This window comes from Mytilus californianus, unplaced genomic scaffold (assembly GCF_021869535.1).
Source record: "Mytilus californianus isolate M0D057914Y unplaced genomic scaffold, xbMytCali1.0.p SCAF_4, whole genome shotgun sequence".
NCBI lineage: Eukaryota > Metazoa > Mollusca > Bivalvia > Mytilida > Mytilidae > Mytilus > Mytilus californianus.
Window position 1 is genome coordinate 112,307,319 of NW_026262690.1, and position 27,921 is coordinate 112,335,239.

At 33.3% G+C, this 27,921-nt stretch overlaps 1 protein-coding gene across 1 annotated transcript; it reads left to right on the forward strand.

The window, feature by feature from the left end:
• The first annotated feature begins 143 nt into the window (after window positions 1–143).
• Window positions 144–26,095, forward strand: LOC127737190 (uncharacterized). Its single transcript, XM_052247722.1, has 5 exons — window positions 144–319; window positions 1,312–1,379; window positions 2,347–2,496; window positions 2,927–3,007; window positions 26,079–26,095. Exons 1-5 carry the CDS (start codon window positions 144–146, stop codon window positions 26,093–26,095), a joined length of 492 nt encoding a protein of 163 aa, XP_052103682.1.
• Window positions 26,096–27,921: the final 1,826 nt, after the last annotated feature.

The following is a 27,921-nucleotide window of genomic DNA, read 5'->3' on the forward strand; positions in this document are numbered from 1 at the left end:
TTTTGAGAATTTTTTTCTCGACGATGTAAGCGGTAAACGGAACTCTTTCGTGTTTGAAAACCAGAAAAGAGTGCTAAAAATGCAGGTAAGATTTGATGAGAAAGTCGTCTGTCAAGGTATGTTCTGTTGTCAGTGCAGCCATTATGGCAGAAAAAAATAAGAGAGGAGCAAATTGGACCACTGATGAAGAGCTAGCTCTGATAGATCAGGCAAATCTGAGGGAGGATTCCCTTTTTGGGAAGACGAAAGGTTGTGGCGATGTGAAAATCGCCACTATTAGACAAAATGCATGGAAAGAGAAATGTGACATATTAAATGCGTAGGTTCTCCATATTTTCCCAATTTCTCAAACGTTTTCAGAATGAAAATGTCGGTTGTATCTGATTCTTCGTCATTATATATTTTGAACAGTAAATGCGAATGTTATTGATGAGGCCCCTCATGGGGGTGTCCAAGTATTCACATAATCATAAATGTTTTGCCAGTATAATCCCATAACTATAACTTACTTACTTATCACCTTAGGGAACGATAATTTAACTTATAAAAAGGGAGTGGCTTATGTTTTTTTCATTAAATATTATTCTGATCCCCACTTTGATGGAAAAAAATGTTGTCAAGTGTGAAATCTTGAAAAACATTATTTGATTGATAACAAGATCTAAAACCTTTTGAAAAACTGCTCACACTATTCAAAAAAACATTCTGATTCAAACAAAAAAATACATACCCCCTTTGAAGTTAATTGGTTGCTCCCTTATTATATAAAAAAAAATATACGTGTAGTTTCTTGGAAAACTACATGTAATTACCTCAACAAAGCTCCATTGCTACAGATATGTACTTAGATTAGCTACTGCTTTGAATAAACAGAGGCTGTCTAGGATCGTAATGATGAAAAAAAATCATTTAATATATCCACCAAAGTTTTACCTGTACTATCTTTTCTGTCCAGGAAGAAATAACATTAAAAACGTGGATCACACTGAATTACATGCATAGCGAATTAATTAATAGTGTACACCAAATTTTTGAGTTTTTTTAAACAGACCGAAAGAATATTAGTCATTCTTTATAGTTGAAATCTGGAGTATATTAAATGAGTAAATCATGAATTAAACGGTTAATGATGTCACAAAAACATGACAAAATTATGTCTATGAGCTACATGTAATACACAAAAGACTTTCAGACAACATAAATACAGTGTTACATGTACATCCAAAATTAAATTATAAAGAAATAAACTTTAAGTATCAGAGTTCATTTTCCTATTATTCATTAACATTTTGCTTTTTATTTCTTATGCAGAAGATTTACAGTTTGTAAAAGAACATCTGACGAGGTAAAGAAGAAGTACTACAACTTAAAACAAAGAAGTAAGTTTAATGTAAAATGAGTTTCAATATATTCATGTTGTGTTTATACTTGTTATAGATGCCACTATTTCTTTAATGGACATTATAATATGGTTTGGCAATATATCGGATTTATTACAAGGCAACATAAAAATTGAACACTTTGTTGCTTCAATTAATGGGTACTAGAAAACGAAAGTAAATTAAGCAAATCATGAACATTACATGCTATATTCAAAATGTACATCAGAACTGCAAAGGTCAATATTTTTTCCTTGTGATGTGAAATCCTTGGAACATTTTTATAATTGTATATTTAGTATTATCCTGATTTAGAGTAATTTATCACAATTTGATTGGCTGATATTGTCCTAATAAATTTCAGTACAATTTGTATCCCCTTTAATCCCTTATACCATTGACCTAATAAAGAAAATAATAATTTTGAGTTGCTTTAAAGTCCTAATATTTTTTATTTTTCACAGTTTTATATTAAAAATCTAGATATATTTGGTTGATATTGTCCCAAAAATTGAATTTGAATATCATAATATGACATTATAATGTAATATAACAAAATCAGGATAAATTCCTTACACAGTGTACAATTGTCCTAATACAGAATTTAACGGGGCTATAAAATTCATATCGGGTTTGGCTTGGCCTCATCCGATATGAATTTTATTGACCTGATAAATTCTCATATGAGGACAATTGCACACTGTGTAACTAATAATCTTGTTAGGCCAAATAAAAAAGATGTGTGTTTCCTATTACGGTACCCACCCTATTTTTTAAGCTAAAAAATAGCCTACCCCAAAGTTTTTTGTTGTTGTTTTTCAATAAGCACTGTTAAAGTCAGATTGTCCCTCATATAGACTCAATGTAAAAAAAAAAAAGGGAAAATAAAAAATCTTACCTACCTTCTCTATTTTTTTCAAAGATGTAATATTTTTTTGTCCTTATTTGAGAAATTTATGTTTTGTAGGTAAAGAAAAATATGACCTGCAAAAGAGACCAAAAACAGGAGGAGGTCCTGCTGCCAAAACCACCCAGACAGAGGAACTCCTCATCAGTCATATGCTGGAAGATAACCGTACGCAGCTGACTGGTTTGCCAGAGGGTGTAGACACTGATAGTTAGTATTATATACAAGATAGTGATCACTTTGATTCTCTTTGAATTGTGACATGCTTGTGAAATGTGGGAAATAGCACCATAATTATACATTCTATTAATAAAAGTCTGTAAATAATAATGCAGAGAAGTAGTCTAAAACTGAATACAATTATATGCAGCATTTGATAAATTCTGTGTTGCATCATGAATGCAATAAAATTATCATATGATGGTTTTTAAAATATAAATAGTAAAGTTTTTTGATTATTGTCGATGCATAATAAATACATGTAACATAATCTCTAAAGAGCCTATAAACCAGTCATCTGTCGTTCTTCACTTTCTATTTTTTCATATGAATTAAAGGTTTTATTTGTGGGACTGTTGGTCAGTCAGTTACATGTGTTTTTTGTCTGAAATGAGAACTAATAGTATATGTCGTATTTCAGCAATTGAATCCCAACCTGAATCTTCTGGATCCTGGATGACAAGACAGAAAGAGGCTCTTGATCTCTACAAAGAACTATCAGGTACTTTAATTTTTTACAATCTCTTCTTCTTTCTTTATACATGTATTTCAGCTTGCTGTTTTCAAGCTTCTTGTGTAAGAAATAAACACATATGAAAGAAAGGGGCTTGAATATTGCAGATGCTCATGGGTAAGATTTTCATCATCTCCAATCTAACTAACATTAATTGATGGACAGGTATTGTTACTCAGGGATGTCTGCCTGTCCTGTTTCTCAATCTTACACTTTCTTAAGAGAAAAGCAAAATTTACATAAAATGGTCACTGCTTGAAGTCCCATAATGGTAATCATGAAGAGGCTAATACCAGAGTATGGTTACATGCAGTAGTTACAGCAGAAGATCAAGTCATAATCTACAGCCCCGATACTGATGTTTTTAAAGGTTAACCACTTGTACCTAATTTAAATAAAACTGTACAAGTTGAGAGTCTCACCTTACAACAATTCATTTCTTTCTATGAACAAACTTGTAAAGTGTAATATTCTGAACGATTCATTTTAACAGGGAATTGACAGTGTTTTGAAATGTATTCAGTTACTTTTTATCTATAGTAGATGCAATTGTGTGTCATATTTCAGAGGTGGTAGTGAGAAGACATTTTTTGATGTATTTAGAAAACATGCCTCTTGATTGTAGGTAAAGCAAGCTTTGCAGATGTTCATTTAATCAACACATACAGAACAAAAATGGAAAATTCATTCCCGATTTCGCAGATCGAAAACGTCATTTTGTATAATCTAAATCACGTGATCAGAAACGTCAACTGGAGTTCTCCTGTGTCAGTGGCATCCCGGATGATATGGAAACATATTTCAAAATAACGTGTGTCAAATCATTGTGCATAAGCAGTGTCATTAAGTCATTCTGTTATGTTTGTTAATGGAATGTTGCCAAATCGAGAGTAAGCAGTTGTTGCTTTATTGATGACAGCCTTTTTAAAACCAATTAGGTCACTTTGAATCTTAAAGGTAATCACATAAAGACATACGATAGGAGCATATTTAAAGCATCTAGACCTTATTTTAGTTCCGTTTTAGTCATATTGCTCTTCAACTGTTTCGGTTCTTATACATCCTTGGCTTCCAAATAATCGGCTTTGGGCGTTCCTGGTGAGGGTAAAAGCACTTCGGACGCATTGAATTTATAAAGTGTTGTTTTCATTGTTTAGAGATATACTGACAAATCAATTTAGAAAAGGAATAACAAAAAAACTTTAATCGAGACTAAGGGCGGAACGGATTTCAAACGAAAATGGCAAGTTTTACTGACGGCTCTAGAAGTGTTGGAATATTCTAACGTTTGAAATGCGATTAAAACTTTTCCGAAAATTGTCTGGGAATGGCTGTTGCTTTAGAATCCTGCTTTACGGATATATAGGAGTCTTCTAGAAATCACGCGCATTGCTCAAAGTCTATTATGTGTCAAATTCGAATACAAAGTGGGAAGGTGTTTGTGTTCATAAAATGTTTGTATAGATGGCGTAATTATATGGTTAGAAAAGATTGGTAAAATATCAACAAGTGATCAGGAACTTCAGTTGTTTATTTTCTCCATTCGATGCGTAGGCTGATATAGTCCAACGTTTGATTTTTTTCAGATTTTATAAAGGACTCTCTCCCTTTAAATTTATCGTGGAATCTCGTATTTTTGTTGTTACTTTTTTGTTTTACGACCAAGAGTGACTGGGAATAGACATATAGTCACATTGGTGTTCTTCCGAGCGACATTAAAATTCTTGAAAAAAGTATGCCCAGACTCCGTTTGACTGTGCGGGATGTACAAGTACGCAGCCACGTCCGGTCAAAATGGGGACGTTAAATTCCATGTCTCGTTTAAGGATGACTGGGGAATAGAAATATGGTCACTACAGGTCTTCTTCCGACCGGCAGTAGAACCCTTGCCAAAGTGGGGCGTCCATTTGGTTGTGCGGGATGTACAAGTACGCAGCCACGTCCGGTCAGAATGGGGACGTTTAATCCGATGCCTCGTGTAGAGAGAGTGCCACGCTCTCTGCACGTAAAGAACCCTTGCAACAACTCTTTTCGGTTTTTATACATCCTTGGCTTCCAAATAATCGGCTTTGGGCGTTCCTGGTGAGGGTAAAAGCACTCGTGTTGAAGGAAAAATTTCTGTCCCTATCCAATTTACCCTCATTTTCCAGTGGCAGTCTAAATTTCCCCCGACCTTCTTCCTGGACGGCCTACATTACAGGACCTACCTATTGTATTTATTGTTTATTTGATCTCGTCCTGAATATGCATGAAATATTTGCCACTGGACGTTAAGTAACCAACAATCAATAAATCGTTTAAAAAGAATGCCACGCTCTGTGCACGTTAAAAACTCTTACTAAAACTCTGAGGGGTTCTTAGGTGGCCTGCTGCAAAGCAAAATTTCTGTCCCATTCCAATTTACCCTCTTTTTCCAGTGGCAGTAGAAATTTCCCCGACCTTCATCCTAGACGGCTTCTGTTACATGACCTACCTATTGTCAAAGCTTTTTTGTTAATTTGTTCTCATCCTGAACATGCATGAAACATTTGCCATTTAACTTTAAGCAACCAACAATCAGTCAATGGATAGCTTCTTGTGGACAGTGGATATCCCCTTCGACATTGGCTCCTTACACCAGATTTAAACCCAACAACAAGACAGGAACAACGTTATAACCGTTCCTATATGAGAACAAGATTTGCTGTTGAGAAGAGTTTTGTAGTTTTGACACCTCGGTTCAAATGTATATATACCACTACAGCAGGATCACTGTTGTACAGCCCAGTTAGATGTTGTGACATTGTTATACCTGTTGTTGTTCTACATAAAATGTGTATTGACAGTAGAATTCTATTGCCTACAGGAAACGATAACCTATGAGATTATTGAAACATTCCTGGACATGAATATGTTGGTAATCGAAATGACGGTGCAGTTATTCGTACAAGATTGATTAATAACAGATTCAACAATTTATAAAATATTCTTACTTTTTTTTATTTTATTAAATCACTTTTTTTTGGGACAACCTTTTAAAACGGGAAGGGTTTACCTTAAAATAAGCGTATTTCAAGCTAAAATTTGATGAATTTATGATCACCTCCAGTGGCAAACATTACATGCATATCACGACCGGAGAAAATGCAAATGTTATCTGAATATAAACATTATAAGACAGACACAGTGAGCCGGATTTTTAACATGATAGTTCATAAGATAATGTTTAAAGTTTGAGGAAAGACGAATGTCGAACCATTATGTCTTTCATCCTGTTTTACTCAATAACGATAAGAGAATAAACAGATATTTATCTGCTTCATCTGCCGAGGAGTAGGAACTCATTATAGATAATTAACATGACCGTTTGAATGGTTTTACACTAGTAATTTTTTGGGGCCCTTTATAGCTTACTGTTCGGTGTGAGCCAAGGCTCCGTGTTGAAGACCGTACTGTGACCTATAATGGTTTACTTTTATAAATTTTGACTTGGATGGAGAGTTGTCTCATTGGCACTCATACCACATCTTATATCTATGAAGGCATTGACAAATCCAGTGATGTTTCTGTAATGAGTCTATATCTGTACCTCCGTCCATTCCATCTTAACGTTGGTCTCTAAAAGTCTCTACTACCTGATCCTCCATCGAGGATATGTCTTCTGGAAGGGGGCCTCCGCCTGTTTTTCCTGCCTCACGTCTATTATGTGCAACTTGTTTATATACGTTGTCCATTTCTTCCAAATTTCTTTAACTGTTCTTTGATGGTCAGTATTTGAAGAATTTATCTTTGTGCAGATACTATCCCTTGTCTTCTTCTTAATATCATTCGTCGTCACATTTGATAGCGTATTGTGGATACTTATAGTTAACAAGGGAAGTATGGTAAAATATTTTGTATTAAATGAACTGTATGATTATTCAAAATTGAACATAGAGAAATTAATAAAAATAAAATAGATCTATAAAATTCATCATTCTTAAACTATCATTTAGAACAAAATCAGGTTTAAAAGTGTAAAATTCAATATTAAATATAACTAGTATTACATGAATAAAAGAGAGGCGAAAGATAACAAAGAGACATTCAAACTCATTAGTCGAAAACGAACCGACAATACCACGAAAACGAAAAACGACCAAATGAAGATGAATTGAAAATATTCTAAAGTGGCCCGAAAAGTCAGATTTTTAATGTAACAAATATATTTTTAAAAAAAACGAGGAGGAAGTCTTGTTTTTTTAAAACTGAAAACCCCAAAAGGATGAAAGATCATTATGAAGAGGATTTATCATGATAATTAATTCACAACTTATTTCGTCACAAGACTCACACCAGGTTCCAGATATCATAAATTAACAGATTGATCGTGCCGAGAAAGAAAGGCTAGCAACATATATCGTATTGATAGTTTGAAAAAGCTTAACACAGATAAACAGTCTCAAAAGTTAAAAAAATCGGAATGAACCAACATCAGTCTTCATTGAAAAAATAAAATAAAGTAAAGTTCCAACTCCCTCAGGCAAAATAAGCCATATAAGAATTTAGCTATTTTTAAGAGGTCCCTTTTGGTCATAAAGCTACCGCTCCCAACGTTTCTACGTATTTATACATCCTTTTGTTAAATTATGAGAGTTCGTGATGAAGGAAACAACATAAACGGTACCATTTTTTTATGCACCAGATGCGCATTTCGACATTATATGTCTCTTCAATGATGTTCGAGGCAAAAATATTTGAATATCCGAAACTAATTAAAATTTTTAAAACAAAAAGGACAAAACAGTATAATCAAAGCAGGGCAAGAAACACAGCTTCGCTTGAGGGAGAAATATTCCATAAACAATCTAGCTCATTTAATTTCACATATATGTATATTGATGATGTTCTTTCCATTAACAATCCAAACTTTCTGATTGGGTCCAATTAATATATTTACCTGGACTAGATTAAAAATAAACCACAGATACAGCTTTTTCCTCCTCATCTCTAGACATATACTAGTACCTCGAATTTGACATCAGCGGTCATCTCAGTTCTAAAATCTATGAATCGTTTCGATGTAAAATTTAAAATTATAGATTTTCCCGCCTTAGCAGCAACTCAACTCGTACGATATTCAAGAACTTGCACCTGCTATTTCAGACTTTGTAAAACGTCGTCGGTCTGAGCAAAAAATTAATGAACCTGGTTTTTTCAAAGAATGTAACGTCATTTTACTCAAAACGTTCATCGGAAAGTACCAAGATAAATATTTAGTGTCTACTTCACAAATAATACAAGATGGTCTTGAATCATACATTCTAGGTGCTGAAGTTGTGTATAATTTGTTTTCCTTTATTTGTCTTTGTACTTTATCGTTCCTTTCGGTCATATGACGCTTTACGTAGCTCGGTTTTGTACGTCCAGCTTTCAGGATCTCGGCTTTCGACGATCCTGGTGCATGTGGGTCAAGAGGTGCGATTCGGACACATGAGGTTTTTAAAGTAATCATTTTATTTTGTTGTCCCTGCTTTTCATATTTTACTTAATTTGTACTTTATGGGGAACTGTTTACTATAAACAATGTTATATCGACTACAAGCACTCTGTTGGCGTCTTTGTACGATTTATCTGTATGTTTGTTTGAACTTTATAGTCAGTTGTGGTGTATACCTTTGAGGTAGGTTTACATAGTTTTGGCTGATGGATCTCAATTATTATACAAACCGATTATTTCTGTTTGGGTTGCTCAATTTTGTCCATATAACGGAACAATAAGCAACTGTCATACAAGTTAGAGAAAGTGGTCATTCTATCGGTTCATTTGAAAAACACAATTCCAACCGGACAGCACGTTTTCAAAATGTACCGAAAGAATCGACCTAAGGTCATCCACGATCCAAAGTCCTTGTCCTAGTTTGGCTGTGCGGGATGTAAAAGTTCGCAGCCACGTCCGGTTAGAATTGGGACGTTAAATCCGATGCCTCGTGTAAAGAGAGTGCCGCGCTCTTTGCACGTTAAGAGCCCTTGCAACAACTCTTTGAGGGGTCCGTTACTGTAGGTGGCCTGTTACAAGGCTAAATATTGTCCCTATCTAATATACCCTCATTTACCTGTGGCAGTCCAAATTTCCCCGACCTTCATCTACGACGGCCCCTATTACGGGACCTACCTATTGTATTTATTGTTAATTTGATCTCGTCCTGAACATACATGAAATATTTGCCACTGGACGTTAAGCAACAAAAAATCAATCATAGTCCTTATCACCTAAAGTCTAGGTCATAGATATAGGTTGTTCAGACACAATCCACATGGTAATTCTACTTTCGTTTTATAACCGCCAAATATTAAAAAGGTCATCTGCCGTTAGTGGTATGAAACATTTGAAGAAGAACAAAATTGATGAATGTGATAACTTTTAATAATGTTATATCAGGAAAGTGACAGTTAAGTGACCTTTACCATTTGAAAATGGGGTTAGTGGGACGGCAGTGGCGTACGTAGCTTTGATTGAGGCAATGAAGCAATTGCCACTAAATTATTTACCAAGACAAAAATAGAAGGAGGGAGATAGAGAAAGAAAGATATAATATAATACATTTTTCTATAATGGTTCTCTCTCCTTTACACAATCATTCCTTTTTCTAAACATAAAGTCAGATTAATGGAAATAGTCCAACTTTGAAAATGAACAAAGATGATACAAATCATGACAAGTAAGAACCAAATATTCTGTTCAAGCATAAAGTTCTGGTACAAATTTCTATGGGAACCAACTATGTTCCTATTGTCCAGTTATTCATAACAGACAGACTTCATACATGGGCTTCTGGAGAAGAATGGAAACAAGCTACAATGTAACATTACCCTTTAACTTCAGACTTTTCTTTATAGATAACTTTCTCTTATTCGATAATTCAAATCTATTGTGAAACTGTGATCGCATAGATATTTATTCCATAAAACTCTAAACAACAGATACAGCAGATACATTTATTTCTTCTTAAAATATGACTTACATCTAAAAATTGTCAACGAGGGTCGGTTGAGAACTATATTTTACGAATTCCTATTGTCAACTTTAAACGTTTATGTAACAACAGTCTAGCAGGCTTGATTATATGTTAAATATCTCTCAAGTGGTAATATATTCTAAGGCTTGCGTGCCTTATCACGATGTTTTTCATAGAGATTTGCTTTTTTGTAACGAAATTGTTGAACCAAGGGTTCATAGTGGTAGGTTGAAGTTCATGCACTTCAACTGTTAAAGTTTTACCGACGCCACTATCATTTATATGGTTTGCTACTGACCCCCTACATACCCATAGTGGGTGAGTAAAATTCATAAAGGTTGAGGCCGTAGGCCCTTTAAGATGGCGATTTAAGCCATGTCGAATCGATTCCAATGAAGAGGTTTTGTACATGGACCCATCTGTTTATCTAGCGTCAAGGTAGAAATGAGACAACGGTTCATCCAAACGTAATGCATCAAAATTCTCAAAGTCCGGATCGTAAGATTTGCTTGTTAAATATTCCTTGTTCAGTTTTGCAGATTGTGAGTTACTTTTATGAGTTTTCTCGGAATGAATTTTCCGTCTTCTCTCGTCAATGTCTTTGCGTGTTTACGTACCTAATCTCTGCATTTTCTTGCAGACAAAAATATTATGTCACGTGTTGTTTGAAACGGGAGATAACTTCGGATAAAGGATTTTTTTTATTCTGATGAACAGGAGACAACTCCAAAATAAATATTTGATTTGAAATATAAATCGACAGGGCACCGCTTACAATACCGGTCTGAAAATTCCAAGCAGCGCCTCTCAACTCACATCACCGCGATGACAACCCTATAAAATCTTCTGACACCATACGGATCCATAGGGGGACACCACGCCATTTATTTACCCGAGGTGCAATAAAAGGGTTTAATAGGAGGTTGTTGAATATTAGTCTCACAATAAGCCACGATTATGTAATTTATTTTTGTAGCCACAATCCCTTCCTACTTTCCTATTTTATTCGATGTTTTCTGGATTTGCCATGACCAATATGTGGTTAAAACACGTAGAGCAGGGACTGTTTTAACTTCTAGAGCACACGAACGCTCGGTTCTTGGTTAGGCAGTTTTAGTTGTCTTTGTTATATGTTGTGGACGTTTGTTTCTTATGTTTGTCTTTGTTCCTTTAACCATGTTGTCTTGTTTGGTTTTTTGATTTCATGTTGATGTCGTCTCCACTTTTTTACGTAATGAACACTGCTGTCCTGTTATTCCCATTGCCTAACTTCAGTTACTAGTAACGGATATTCCATCCATATCCTTTTATTAAAAAAGAGCAAGCGCGTTCATCTGTAATGAAGTATAAATATGCAGGGAAGTAGCGACAGGATGTGGATGTAAAATATGATGCATCTTCTAGGGAGATTAACAATCTCTCACACTAAAGAACTAATACAACTCATTGAGGAGTTTGAAGGTGGTATGTTGCAGGGCAATATTTCTGTCCCTATTCAACATTGATTTTTTTAGCATTGGCATGTAACAATTCCCCGCTCATCATCCTGGTTAGTACCTACCTGCTGGATTTTATAAAATTGAGAATGGAAATGGGGAATGTGCCAAAGAGACAACAACCCGACCAAAGAGCAGAAAACAGCCAAAGGCCACAATGGGTCTTCAACCCAGCGAAACAATCCTGCACCAGGAGGCGGGATTCAGCTGGCCCTTAAACAAAAATGTGTACTAGTTCAATGAAAATGGACGTCACACTAAACTCCAAAACATATAAATGAACTCTCGTCTGTTTATGTAGTTCATACGTGTTTCTCGTTTCTCGTTTCTATATAGATTAGACCGTTGGTTTTCCCGTTTGAATGGTTTTACACTAGTAATTTTTGGGGCCCTTTATAGCTTGCTGTTCGGTGTGAGCCAATGCTCCGTGTTGAAGGCCGTACCTTGACCTATAATGGTTTACTTTTATAAATTGTTACTTGGATGGAGAGTTTTCTCATTGGCACTCATACCACATCTTCCTATATCTAAAATTAAAAAAACTTACAAGACTAACAAAGGCGAGGCTCCTGACTCGGGACAGGCGCAAAAATGCGGCGGGGTTAAACATGTTAATGTTGGTTTGTTTTCGTCTTGAATATGCATGAAATGTTTGCAACTGGATAGTAAGCAAACACCAATCAATCAATTAATCGATAATTCGCTAAATGATACGCTTTTTTTACCTGTTACAAACATGCGTATTACAAAATCTTTGCTATGCAGGGTTTGTAATGGGACAATTAAACCTAAGCATCATCGCAGTCTTAAATCGTTTGCCTCCCTAAAAATAAGGGCCTAACAATCCCACTGAATGGGAATCCAAAATGAATAGTTTGTATAGAGCAGAAAGTTAAAAATCCCTAATATTATACGTGTATTACATACGAGAAACAAAGACAATCCCGCTTGTATAATAATGCTTAACACAGTTACACCCTTTGCGTCTTAATATAGAACACGATGGTCCGAGGTCATTGATTTTGTCTAGAATAAGTACATGTACACATCTCACAATTCAAAATATTACATGCAAATTAGTTGAAATGGAAAATTCAGTTTTGAAATACAGAATTTGCTGCAAATCGTATTATTTTGCTGGTTTGAAGATTGGCCTGACTATTAACAAGAACATTCTGATTAGGTACTTATATAGACAGAGCGGAGAAGATTTTGTTTGGCAAGAACAATTGTCCAGTAATGCTTCCAGTGACATTGTTTGGAAGGGTTTAAATGCCGGTAGGGCTAGAAGGGGTAACTTGTACAAGTTCTTCTGTAGAAGAGTTACCCTTTTGTAGTATTGTCTAATACCATGTTTATTTTATACTTTTGGTTTTCTGCAATAGGAATTTCAACTTTCCCCACACTTATTGTCAGACATGACATTTAGTGCCATTTGTTCTCTTGTGAAGAGTAGCCTCATTGGCAATCATACCACATCTTCTTATTTTTATATGAATATGATGCTTAGATCTGTTAAACTATCAACTCTCATGGCGGAAAAGCTGCCGACTTTATCGAACGTCCTGTGTAGCGTTGAAAGTAGAGAATTTGTTACGGTGCAGTCTAGTGTGTCCGCGAACCTAAGACTTCTGGCTACGCTTGGGCTTACTCATAACACATATAATCGGCTAATATTTTGTGAACAAATTCATTACATACTTTAGATTCATGAAACTTTCTTTAGGTATTACTTTACCCTTACGATTTCTTAAAATGTGTGTCCCAAAATAGGGAAACCCCTATTTTCACAATTTTACAAATGTCCGGTGATTTCGCGCATGCCATCTAAAAAAATTGATATTGAATAAACGAAAGATTTTACACTATCAAATACTGTTCTCTTTGAACCAAACAGACTGCTAATGGTGTGGAGCAAAATATATCAAAATGTTGATAAAATTTATCATGAATTTAAACAATTATATAAAATGATGTCACTATTCTTTATTAAACACCAGTTTTAACAAAATTATTAACATTTATAATGTTTCTTTAAAATCAACAAGCAACAACCAGAAGTATTAAATATCAAAATGTAACTACTGAAGACCATCAAAAATGCTAGCTGAGGACCACATCCGGGTGTGGGATTTTCTCGCTGCGTTGAAGACCCATTGGTGGCCTACGGCTGTTATCTGCTCTTTGGTTGGGTTGTTGTCTCTTTGACATATTCCCCATTTCCATTCTCAATTTTATTAAACTATACACATTCATGAGGGCAAATTTCATCATACATTATGTAAAAAGTACAAGAGGGTACGAGCACGTTTACAAATGTCCCGAGATTGAATGCAATTTGGTAAATTGTTTTGGGAGGCTGTTGACTTAATCATATGATCTAGCATACACGTTTGAATATATAATAAACATTCAAACACTATAGCTGCTTGTAATCGATGTTTACGATAACGATTAGTTAAGGTTAATCTGAACTCTTTATATCAACAAATCGACTGCTTTTTGGTTGCTCTACTTAATATTTCATGCATATTCAGGACGAGAACAAATTAACAATAACTATAATAAATAGGTCCTGCACTGTTGTCAATATAATGGAATTATATGCAACTGTCATACAAGTGAGAGGTTTAGCTAGCTATAAAACCAGGTTTAATCCACCATTTACTACATAAGGAAATGCCTGTACCAAGTCAGGAATACGACAGTTGTTTTCCATTTGTTTGATGTGTGTGAGCTTCTGATTTTGCCATTTTATAAAGGAATTTACGTTTTGAATTTCCCTTGGAGCTCTGTATTTTTGTTATTTTTTTTTCCTGTAATAGAAGCCGTCCGGAAAAAAGATCAAGGAAATTTGAGCTGCCACTGAGAGATGAGTGTATATTGGATGGGGACAGAACTTTTGCCATGCAAAATGCCACCTACGGACCCCTCAAAGACTTTATGCAAGGGTTCTTAACGTTCAGAGAGCGTGGCCCATTCTGACTAGACGTGGCTGCGTAATTGTACATACCGCACAGCCAAACGGACGTCCCACTTTAGCAAGGGTTTTACTGCCGGTCTGAAGAAGACCCAGAGTGACCATGTTTCTATTCCACAGTCACCCTAAGGGTCCACAAATGGAAATAACAATTACAAATACTCTTGATTGACACACATGGTTATATTGTACATCAAAATAACGGTAATTTATTTTACCTTATCAAAGAATTGTAATTTAAGATTTATTATTTTTTACGGATGTCAACTTGTACTCGAGTACTTCTCGGTAGTACCGAGTATCAAATACCAAATTGATACTCGATTAATCGGTTATCTGTTAGGACACAACTCTTTCTTTTCATGACAAATTGTCTTAAGAACGCTCCATCATAGTTGATTATGTATGTACTAAGCTGTTGTGAAAAATGCATCCGTTTGGAAATATTTTAAAAGTATTGACAGTAAAAGAGAGGCGCAGGAAACCAAAGGAACATTCAAACTCATACAAGTCAAAATAAGCTGACAACGCTATGACTAAAACAGAAAAAGACAAACAACAGTACACAAAACAACATAGAAAACTAAACCAAAGACTGGGGGTGATCACAGGTGCTCCGGAAGGGTAAGCAGATCCTGCTACATATGTGGCAACCGGTGATATGTCTAATTCGGTTGTTAAAACTGTAAAATTTTAACTTTATGAGGCTGATCTTACGAATGGTGGAGGTACTATCAATATGTGGCACTATATTAGGGCGAAATATCCCGCTTACGACGGACAATCAGGCTTCTATAACAAGTTTAGTAGATTTTCCGAAGAAGTTGAATAGTACCTTTCATGAAAACATAACCCTTTACTATAAAGGGTTATCTACAGCAAAGTATCGTTCAAGGAGGTTTTCTGAATATGATGAAAATCGTGATACCAGAATACAAAGTACCATCGCCTTATACCATCAGATCTATGATCGATAAATTGTACGAAGAAAGGGAACATCTGATTGATGAACTAAAAGAAGTTCATAGTTTTACTATGAAGATTCATTGCCATCTGCTGAAGCACTTTCGAAAAAAGCTCTTAATGTTACGTACTCTATCAAAAGCTATACAAGTGGTCTAAACCAAGTGCCAGCAAATTAATCTGTTCATTTATTTGATTCTTTGGTTCGTCCTATTCATGCTATTCTTACATATACGTGTGAAATTTGGTATATGGATATGTACAAATCATACTATGATGCAATTGCTAGATTCCCCCTGAAAAAAATCACAAGTTTTGTAAATTTACACTTGGATAAAGAAATTTGCCAGTAACATTGTATCTAGATCTGAATTAGGAAAATTCCTCCTTCTTTGTTGCATTGCCACGCAGTCACTTTTGTATGAAGACCGACTTTTGAGTGAAAACTCATCTGATTTACTTATAAGTCTTGCTCTCTTTCAAAGTCACTTCATGATCAAGTTATATACTCATGGTACTCATATGTAAATCGTATTAGGTCTGACAATAATATTAGTAAACCAAAAGATGAAACTAAAAACAAATACAGAGCCTGTAAGAATCTTAGTAAAAAATACTATAAAAACGAACTTCAGCAAAGATATAAAGAAACATATGACAATAAGATATCATCTCATGACCAAAATAGTAAACTTCTTTTGTTTAAGCATATAAAAACTGAATATAAACAAGAATTTTATTTGACATACAGCTGTACCCTAATCTTGATACAAGAAAACTTATATGCAAATTTATAATTAGTGATCATTCCCACGCTATTGAAACTGGAAGATATAAAAATACTCCACGCCCTCACAGACTTTGTAATAAGTGCAAAGTTCTGGATGATCAATCCCATTTCTTTTTATTATGTAAAATAATTATTGATTTAAGACATGTCTTTTTAACGATTTAAAAACCAAATACAAGGATTTTTCTGATAATAAAATGAAATATATTCTAAATCAAACTACTAGTCAGCAGGTGAAATCTTTAGGCTCCTTTCTCGTGTTTATTTTACATTCTATGGAACTGAGGACATTTGTTGTGTTATGTGTTTAATATTTTGTTTTATTTTGATGTAAATGTAAAGGTCATCATTATATTTTTGTTTATACATGTAATTGTTATGCCTTTGACCCTCTTATAGGTGTAATTTGTGCTACAGAAAGTATATATGAACAGTTCAATTTTTTCAAAGATCAAAACATATTTACAACATTTATATGCCTCGAACTTCTAAGAGGTTAAACTTATACTAAAATTCTGTACTAACCCTGCCTTAACTTTAAATCTTCCTCAGAATTCAATTTGACCGCTATCCATGTGTATTTATACTGGTACAATAGTTGTTTATCTATGATATGGAACATTGAGATCATATCTGGGAACCTGTAGGTCAACAAAACAAAATATCTATGAATATTCAATATCTTCCTAAAAGAGGCATGGTTTGTGAAACCCTCTAGTCAGAGGTTTAGCTAGCTATAAAACATAAGGAAATACCTGTACCAAGTCAGGTATATGACAGTTGTTTTCTTTTCGTTTGATGTGTTTGAGCTTTTAATTTTGCCAATTGATAAGGGATTTTCCGATTTGAACTTTCCTTGGAGTTCGGTATTTTTGTTATTTTACTTTTTAGTAAAGTGCAACCAGCAGAGCACAATATCGACGAAAATTGGGAGATGAAGTCTAACGTATTGTGTACTCGTTAAATGCCAGCAAGACACTGGAGCAAATATTGCCGAAACAGAGTTTTTCACGATAATGCTCCTTATATGGAAAATGCTAGTAGTAGATCTTCTGAATGGGGCGACTTAACAGAACAGAGGTGAGTTCTAAATATCATGTTAGACTACCGCTGTATAAAACAACAGGACATGATAATGTTACCAAAAGATCATGCATGGGATATTATGTCAGATGTGTCGACCGTTTTGAAGGATTTTTCGAATTAACAACACACATGTCTACTGAGCTGTATGTCTCCGCCTCTCAAATCTTCCCTATCGTTTTTGAGAAAAGAAAAAAAAAAACTAAAACTATAAATTAGACATATATTTACCAAAAGAGGGGCGAAAAAGTACAAAGGGGCTGTCTTTAGGGAAATGTTTAGAACGACGTTTTGAAAAATGGGATACATTGAAAATGGTTTTCAAACAGGAAGTAGAGTTTTAAATGGAAAAAAAGAAAGAAAAAAACAAAAAAACTTTGGAAAGAAACATGAGAAAAAAATACTATTTACCATCTCAAATTTGGTTACTTATTGCACCATAAAGGGATTTGCATGTACGCGTTTAACACTATACACACTAGGAACTATATTCGTAGACAACGAAAAATAAAAGACGATAGCTCTCGTGGCGTAGAAAGGGTTAATAAACAATTATTATTTTTTGACAAAATTTGGTTAATTTTTATGAAGTAAAGACAGTTATGCGCGAGAAAATTATGCACAGTTTGCACATTTACTCAACCGGGTCAGAGAAGGAAGGCAAACTACGACTGATATGTCTACAAGACTGGTCTCTTTAACAAAGAAAACCGGTTTGCAAAAGTTCATACATTTCTATAGTTCTTATAGATGAACATTATAATTCAGTTTTGTTACTGATTGATCGGATTACTTATAATAAGCTGTCAAAGCTGCCTTAAAAAGTGAGTGCACATTGCATGATGATCCAAAATGTTAATACATAAGATTTTTTGACAAATGGGTTATCATTCCGGCCCTGTGCATTCACATTTCAAACAAAAAAACAACACTTCTTTAGGATGTCTTCAATGATAAAGAAATTGGATCAGCAACTAGATAAGAATATACACATCAATCAGAATTAGACACATATTTCCTTCATAATAGGCATTTCAAGTTGGCATAGATAAGTAGGTTCAAGTGGTTCAAGTGGTTCAAGTGGTCCTGAAGTAGTTTCCAGTTAAACTTGCTGTTGTATCAACACTAAATAAGGGTCGAGGTATTTCTATTTCAAATGTAGTTGTAGCTTGTAAAGGTAGAGAGGCCAGTTTATCGTATTTACGTCCGCCATTTTGTTTTCCGGTCGCGATATTTTTCAGAATATACACATTTGAAACGGGTTGTTTTGTCGGATTTTTGCCACCATCAAGAATAAAAAGTTAACCTAAATATGAGAAAAATATAAAGTTTATCAAAAAGAATAACTTTATATAATATTTTAAAATGAAGTCCAACGTAATATTTGATCAATCGCGACGCATCTCCAATGAAAACGTTGCCGGTGGCACGGTTTTTTCCAGAGGACTACCCACTTCAAACCGAAATAGAAATATGTTACTGACGTTAGAAATTCATAAAATTATTATCCAATGAAAAAGGAGATTCCCATTTCTCTCACATGCGCAGTGAAGATTTATTTTCGGTTACTGCGTCCTTGACTTTCACGTTTAAAATCTTCAAAGAATATAAACAACCAGATAAGTAATTCGAACCGAAATTTCATGTCCATTATCGTTTACCTTGACACTTTTTCTTTACAAACACCCCAATTTGATAGCAATTAATAATCAGGAACATATTTCTTTTTTAAGATTAAGCGATCAAACCAAAACGCAAGTGGAAGTAAAAAAATGAACGTCGTCGTTAATCAGAAAACTGACTCGAGTGACTGTAACGTCAGTACACAGAACGGTAAGTTTAGCAAAGCATATATTGTTTTTGTTAAATATTTGAACTAACTTTGTTTTTATTTGTTTTAAAATATTTGGCATCTTTCTATTTGTTTTTAAGCGAACAAAAGGCATTGGACATTACTATAATTTGTCTAGTATTGAACAGTTGAAAGAAAATAAGTGCCCCTTTTTTAAACAATCATATTTTAGAAAGAAATGACCATACAAGATTTGATATCCTTATTACCAGGATACCTAATCTGCAGTTCACTCCTGGCAAGTTTTTTTTTCAATCTGGTTAGTTCATATGAAACATAAAATTTTGTATTGTTTATTGTTTATTATTAATAATAAACTGATAATGCTTTGTTCCTTCACAGTAAGTGATATAAAACAAGTTTTGTTTCTATATTTTAAATGATAACATGTGTTGAATTTTTTAATGACATGACGTAATTAAATAAGGAGCGTAATCGTGATAAATTAGGCCATTGCTTCTCTGGTTTGAATTTTTTTTTTACTAGTCATTCGTGGCCATTAATAGCTTGTTATGTTTCAGGAAATTAATCACTAACCCAAATCTGTTTGCTATTTATGGTCAGATCATATGTTTTCGTACGTCATACAAATTCGTACTATGCATACTTTTTCAATGGAAATTGTGACGTCACAATGCATTCTTAATAGCACGAAAACCCATGAGACAAGGATAAGAGTTTGCGACATTTCAACATACAATTGGGGACACTTGAACTATGACGTTAAACAACAGTCTCTCTTTGTATCATCAATCTTCCGTTTACTTGCTACAATAAGCATCAAATGAGCCTTTATTTTTTGTTGTCATTCGTCAAATCTCATTTTGTAGCTACCGTTAGCGTCAAATGGAGTTAAATATTTATCGTTAACGTTATTCGAACAAATATTTTACCGTCGTTCGTCATGTGGAGTACCCCATTACTACCCTCTTTAAAGGTGTCTGACTTTTCTCTTTTGATGTAATTTCACGGGAACTTGTGGAATATTCAATAAAGGCAGACATATAGATATCAGATTTATTCTTTATATCATGAAGTCACAATGGATTATATTTCTGTGTTTCAGGACTGGGAATGTTTCAGGAATATTTGTCGGAGTCGAACATATCTGGTGAAAAATTGCAGGCTTTATTGAAGGTGGTAAAGGGTTATTTTCGTGCAACGTGTTTTGCCATTTTTATTTCACGTTCAGCCGTGAAAAGGGTTCGTTATTCACCGTGTTTCGTGAAATCGGTAAAAAGATCAACGTGCAAGAAATTTTTAATTGTTCGTTCATCGTGAAATGGCAATTTTATTTCGCGTTCTTCCGTGCAGATACCCCCCCCCCCCTTTTTTTTAACTTACTAATGAGACATATGCCGGTTAATAAAATACTTAAGAATGTACTGATTAAAATATTACATCATGCAAATTGAAAAAAAAAAAAACACTTAAAAGGACTTGTAAAGTGAAAATGAATTGAAAGTAATTCATTGAAAAATAACATTCATATTAATAACAAATAATATGTTATAAGAGCTATTTCTTTGTGATTCCTTTTGTCTCTTTTTCAGTACAAACCTTTCTTCCATATACTGGTCATAGGATTTTAGATGTGTCAAAGAAGATTTTATTGCTGGACGATATGTGCTGGTCACAGATAAATCAATGCCTTAACCTCGTAATAATATGGTAAATTAAATATATGACATTCCCTTTTTTTAAATGAAATGCTAGTTATTTCACAAAAGAGGGAGAGTCAGATTTGGTTATGTACACCATTAATTAATTTTTGGGATTTTTAAAATTTTTTAGATGATTGGGCCATTACCAAATTTCAAGAACCTGTTTGGAGGCAATATTTTTTTTTGGGATACTGTTCTGAAGACCATTGAAGATTGACAGTCATTAACATTTAAAGACAATTTGCCTATAGTTTTAAGTAATTTAGAGTATAACAATGTAAAGATTTCGCCATTTGTAAGGAAAATAAGAAATAGGGTTAGAGTTATTGTCAAAAAAAATAAGTTACTTGGTAAAGAGTTTGCACTTAATCTGAAAAGTGAACTAAAGAATTTAGGTCCTTTCTATAATGAAGTAGGGATAACGCTTCAATGGTTAGAAAATCCCTGTGAAATTCCAATTAAAACTGAACAAATTAAGAAAGGGCTTATTTTAGAGTTTAGGAAGGCAAAGGTCAGTTTTGGATTTACTGTAAAACAATGTTCACAATGGGTTTTTTATTTGTGTAGTTTAGATGTGGCCCCAAATATGGGTGCACTACAAAATCAGTTGGAGTTTATGTATAAGAGACAGCTTTCTCAACATAAATAGAGTAACGAAAGGAAAAGGCAATATCTTAACACGCTGTATTTGGCACCTGAAAGGAAAATTGTTCAAAATAAGGCAAAGCAAACAAATTTACCAAAAATGTTGGTTCTGAAAATAAACATATCAATGAAAATGAGAATAAAGAACAAAATAGTCACAGACCTGAAAAAAACTTGCTAAATCAAGAACAGAGAGATTGTAATTTAATGTAAATATTTACAAACTTAAACAGGAGAATTTAAGATTAAAGAAAAAACATCATGTTTGTGAAAATAAATAATCTGAGTTGTCTGTACGTAATGTTAACAAAAGCATAAAGCGTAAACAAAAAGAAAATTATTGGCCTTCAAAAGGATAATAATAAATTGAAAAAAAGAAATCTTGTTTACAAAATTGATAGCTAATGAAATAAGGTAAAAATACAAAGTTCAGTCTGCTTTAATGAGATATTATAAATCTTTGAAAGTAAAAAAAAAAAATACAAAATACAAAGAACTTGAATGAGACTATTGATTTAAAGGAAACAATTCAGAGTAATAAGGAAAGAATTGAATATTTAGAAAATGAAAATATGAATTTACAGGAGGAAGTTAATGAATTTAATTTAAAATGTCTTTTGAATTGAACCAAATTGTTAAGACTTTCCATAATGGAAATATAATGATTCGGTTAGAGAGGTTTATTACTAAGTTTAAATGTTGGTGTTAACAATGTGGAAAAGGTGTTTAGGACAGTTTTAGAAAAGTTAAGGGGGTTGAAAGTAGAAAGGTTGCCAAAACGGACCTTTTCCGAAATAATGCTTGTTGAAGCTAAAGCTCTTGCTCAAATGCAAGCAGCTGAGGCAATGCTTACCAGTGATTTCAATACACTGCATACCGATGGTACGAAAAGAGGGGTCATGAATTTGGTGGTGTTCAGGTTGGAACCTCTTCTGTTCAGTTTAGTTTAGGTATAAATGAAATGGTTCGTGTAGATGCCGAAAGCTTTAAGTCTTTAATAGATTCTGTATTAGCAGACATGTCAAAAATACTTGAAAAAAATTCAGATACTACATGTAAAGAAAGTAGGTCAAAAACTTATTTTATTTTAAAAACATGATGACTGATCGCCATATTGTAAATCAGTCATTAAAATCATTATTAGAAAAAATGAAAATAGAATGTTTACCATGTGATGATGATACTGATATAGATTTAATTAAAAAGATGTCAGCTGTTAATGGATTTAAATGTAACCTGCATGTACTTGTAAATGTTGCTACTCAGGCTGAGTCTGGTTTGAAATTATGGGAACAAAATATTTTAGAATCGGATGATTGTAGTAGTTATTCTAGTCCTAGTTCTTGTGATTTTATCAGAGCTTCTACAAAGCTGTATGTGCCGGGTGCAGATGAAAAATCTGGTTATGGTATACTTTAAAAAACATTTTAAACCAGTTGGAACCTCCTGTTGATTTGCAACTTACCACTTTTCATGGGCATATAATAAATTTACTGTTTTCAATGGGTGCAAGTGTTTTTCATCATATAAATCATATTAAATTATTTATTGAGAATTATTTTAATAAAGAGGACCGAAAAAGATTGCTTTGTGCTGTTTATAACTATGTAAACCATCCTGTATATTTAGCAGGTTGTAGAGCTTTAGGTATTGTAGATAAGCTTCTTACTGGTCCTTTATGGAGAATTATAGAAAATATTGAGCATATTTTAGATTTAAATGATGTTTGGTTGGTTTTCAAAAAATACTATTGAACTCCTTTCAAAGGATGCTTTAGAGCTAATTGAAGGGAACATTTTTTATCCAGAATTTACCAAAAAAGATGAAGTTTTTAATAGTTTATTTATTGATAATGATACTGATGAAGAATTAAACCATTGAGGCTCTTCATATTATTTTAATAATTGTTTGATTATGATAGAAAGACAGCTTTCTGACTGTTTAACTGGTGGTATTTTTAACGAAAATACAGAAGGTGTACATAAAGATCTGCGTGTTGAATCAAGAACTGTATCAACAACAAATATAGTTTCTGAGAGATTTTGCTAATCTGGACCGCTTGAGGCGCGAAAAGCCTAAGGCTTACACCATCGCAATAGAAGGCATAATTTTATTTTCAAATAATAAAACATTAAAATGGTTAGACAGCATGAGTGTAGAAAAAAAGCGGAGGTATTTAAAATAGCAAAGGAGAAAACTCCAGAAATTATAAAACAATTTAGGAAAAGAAAAGAGGAAATTAAAAAAAGTCATATGCTTTTATTAAAGCAAAGGAAAGAAGAAAAAGAGAGAAAAGCTTTGAAAAAGCAGGAGGAAGTTAAAACCTTGACAATGGAAATTTAAAAATATGGAGGGTTGTGGTTTAATTTGAAAAATTTAAATCAAAACTTGAAAAAATGTATAATAGAAGTGAAGATAAATCAGAAGCTGTTAAAACACAAATTAAATTTCACAAAAAGGTTTTAAAAACAAACACTGATGATAAAACATTGCTTCAGTTTTCTGCAAATAATATACAGTTTAATTTTGAAGAACTTTTATCTCATTTAAAGATTTTAATTAAATTTTCAAGTCATTGAAAAGAGATGGAGAATGAAGATTTTTCAAATGATAATGAAAATTTTATAATAAAATCTGCAAGTGATAGATTAATTTTTATGGAAAAACAAAGGGAGATAATGTTACAAAAAATCTGAAAGATGTTTTTGTATCTCAAGAACCTGTTACAAAAAAAAAAAAACACGAGGAAATGAGTGTTCAGTTATAAATTCTGTAATTTCGTGTAATAATACTAATATTACTATTAATAATATTGATCATAGCAGGGACTATGTTTTACCAAACTTAAATTGTCAGTGTGAACAATATGTTGCAGTGGCTTGCTTATGCAAATACATGGTATCCTGGACAAATTTTATGTATTAATGATATTTTTTTAGATATTAAATGTTTACATCCTTCTAAAAAACAAAAAATCTTTTCAAATGGCCTGAAATTAATGATAGACAAAAGGTTGATTTTTTTTTTTTTTTTCATAGATGTTGGTGTATTACCAAAAGATGTTAGTGAAAGGTCTTGATATGTTACCAATTTTGCAGAAGTTTCAGAGGAGTACAAAAAACATGCAGAAACATACTTCAGTTGAAATTCAACTATTAATACTTCATTGTTTAATTTTTTGTAGGTCATTCAATTCTTTATTTAAATGTTGTTTTGAATATATATTGGAACAAGTTTAGTTTAGAATAAAATTTTATACTCTTGTTTAGCATATTAATTTTGCATGTAAAAAATAATGGTGATTGGAAAAAGTTAAATAACAAAAATACTAAACTACGAGGAAAATTCAAAACGGAAAGTCCCTAATCAAATGCCAAATTAAAAGCACAAACACATCAAACGAATGGACAACAACTGTCATATTCCTGACTTGGTAAAGGCATTTTCTTATGTAGAAAATGGTGGATTGAACCTGGTTTTATAGGGTTAAACCTCTCACTTGTATGACAGTCGCATCAAATTCTATTATATTGACAACGATGCGTGAATAAAACAAACAGACATAATAGGTAAAAATGTCAAAATAAGGGTACAGCAGTCAACACCTTGTCACAATCTTAATCACAACAAAAACAAACAAATATTTAACAAAGAAGCACAAAAAAGCATAAATCACATTTAATATTATTAAACTTCATGTCTAAATGCCAGATTTTGATTGGTTAATACGAGGAAAACGATTTACTCTATCCCATGGCAAATTCTCTATTACCCTTTACGGAGGCGCTTGCTCAAGTGTGCGCTTTAATAAATACGGATGATTGTTATGTACAAGACGACATAGTTTATTACTTTGAATTTGAAATTTAATAGACAGTAATAACAGAACATTCAGTTTAATAAATTAAATAGGTGATTCATCTCGGAATTGGCCACAACCTGGACAACATTTTATAGTTAAATAGATATAAGATGTGGTATGAGTGCCAATGAGACAACTCTCCATCCAAGTCAAAATTTATAAAAATAAACCATTATAGGTCACAGTACGGTCTTCAACACGGAGCCTTGGCTCACACCGAACAGAAAGCTATAAAGGGCCCCAAAAAAATTCTTAGTGTAAAACCATTCAAACGGGAAAACCAACGGTCTAATCTATATAAAAAACGAGAAACGAGAAACACTTATGAACCACATCAACAAACGACAACTACTGAACATCAGATTCCTGACTTAGGACAGGTGCAAACAAATGCAGCGGGTTTAAACTTTTTAATGGTACCAAACCTTCACCCTTTTTCTGTCACAATAGTGTAACATCACAACATAGAAAGACACACTATAAAATATCAACTGAAATAGCTTAACTCAATCAAAAGACATATTAACACCATTGAACATACACTGAACAAATAAATTTGACCTATGACACAATGTAAATACAAAATAAATAAACTAAGGGAAGAATAATAAAAGTAACATGTTATATCGGTAAGAAATGTTAAACAATTAAAGAAAAACAATATGCTGTATGGATTATAGTCTTATTCATTAAATGATAGAAAAAAAAATAATGTTTTAGGCACCTAAATTTTTTTGTATGTTTCAGGCACCAACAAATTTTGAATAATGTTTCAGGAACCTAATAATTAAACTTTCTTTAGATTCCAGGGTCGGTCAGTTGAGGAATGATTCACTCAATTGTTGCTTGTGTTTATAAGAGGTTATGGGAAATAACTAAATGCATTTTAATTAAGTTAACATTTCTGTATGTCTTGGATGGAGAGTTATCTAACTGTCAATCAAACTGCATCTTCTGAATTTCTTGTTAATAAAATCTTAAGTAATATGAATTTGTTTTGATTTAAGCCATCCTCTTTTTGAGAATTGAATATCAAGAGATTAATATTCCTGAAAATCATATCATTATCAGAGTATACATGGACATAGCCCTTGGAAATATCACACTGTTTTGGTTCAGCATACAGGATGTTATTGGATATTAAATGGAAAGATCCATATTAAGATTTAAAAATTAGTATTTGGTGTATCTTTGGTTAGATTAAGTTTAAATAAGTGCAGGATACTGGTTATTTAGTTTGAATGTAGCATTTAGTATGCTTTTTATCTAGGCCAATCAAAATATCTATTAGGATAGGACTGTTACCTTGTGAATCAGCATTTAAAAAATCAATTATTGAAACTTATTCACACCACATCAAAACAACATGTTTTCTTTGAAGATTACGCACAGTTTTTATGCAACGTATATTTTAAAAGCTGTACATTATGAATCAAATCAGTGAAGCTCTTTATTGAAAGCAGTAATGAAATATGCATCATTAGCAATGAAAAGATGGATTAAAGACCATTATTTTGGTACTAAGATTTTTCAAAATCGGTTAAGAAATGACCGAGTTATGAAGGAAAACGTGGTTTTCTCGGGTAAAAATTGACAAAACGTCGGCCATCTTGATTTCACAATGTTGAATTTCAAATTTCATCCCAATACATTGCAGTTTTAAGAGATGTGATCATTTTGGTCTGTTTTCTTGTCAATAAAAGCTGCTTTATGGTGCAATTTAGATTTTTCAGGAAAATTTATAGCGACTACATGTTTAGAGACCATGACTCTTTGTTTTTTCCATTTTATCACACAAAGTTTTCATAATTCAACAAAACAGGCAAGGTTCTATAGTTAGTATAGTGTAAACTATACATTAATTGGTAATTTTACAGAAAAATATGGTTCAACATGGCTGTTCAGGCATTTTGTGCAATGTCAGAAGGGAGTAATCTAGGCTGTTGGATGCTGAAAAAAATCTATTAAAACATATGTAAATGAGTATTGATGAATATCTGTAAAGAATGGATTGTATTCTGATAGAAAATGGTGTTTAAAGGCAAAGTACTTGCTACTTGCCACAAAATATGCCTATCAAAATTAAAATCCACTTGTTTTTATTGGCGGCCATCTTGGAGAAAAAAGGGGGGCTGAACATCAACTTTGAATCGATCATAACTTTGTAACCGTACATTGGATTTTTAAAAAAAAGGGCTTGAAATGCTCGTCTTGACAAGATCATTACAAATAAGTCAATTATACACTATATGTTCCTGTAATTATATAGGCCTGGCCTCTCTAGTAAAGGCCGTATCCAAAGTCACATGGTCTACGTGGTACTTAATCGTGTGACATTTCTACTCAATCTTTTAGATTTAAATACGGAGACAATTACCGTTGATCAGAATGTTTGCAATATTTGTCACATATCCAGATCATTACACAAACATATTGATAAATATAGAAAGGAGGGTCGCCCTCTTGAACTAGATGCAATTTTCATACAAGAAAGGTGATTAAAGCAGTTTTATTCCAGACAGCACTATATGATTAATGGATGCTGTTTCCACATCTGAAAAATAAAGACAGATCTCACTGTGGTGTAAGT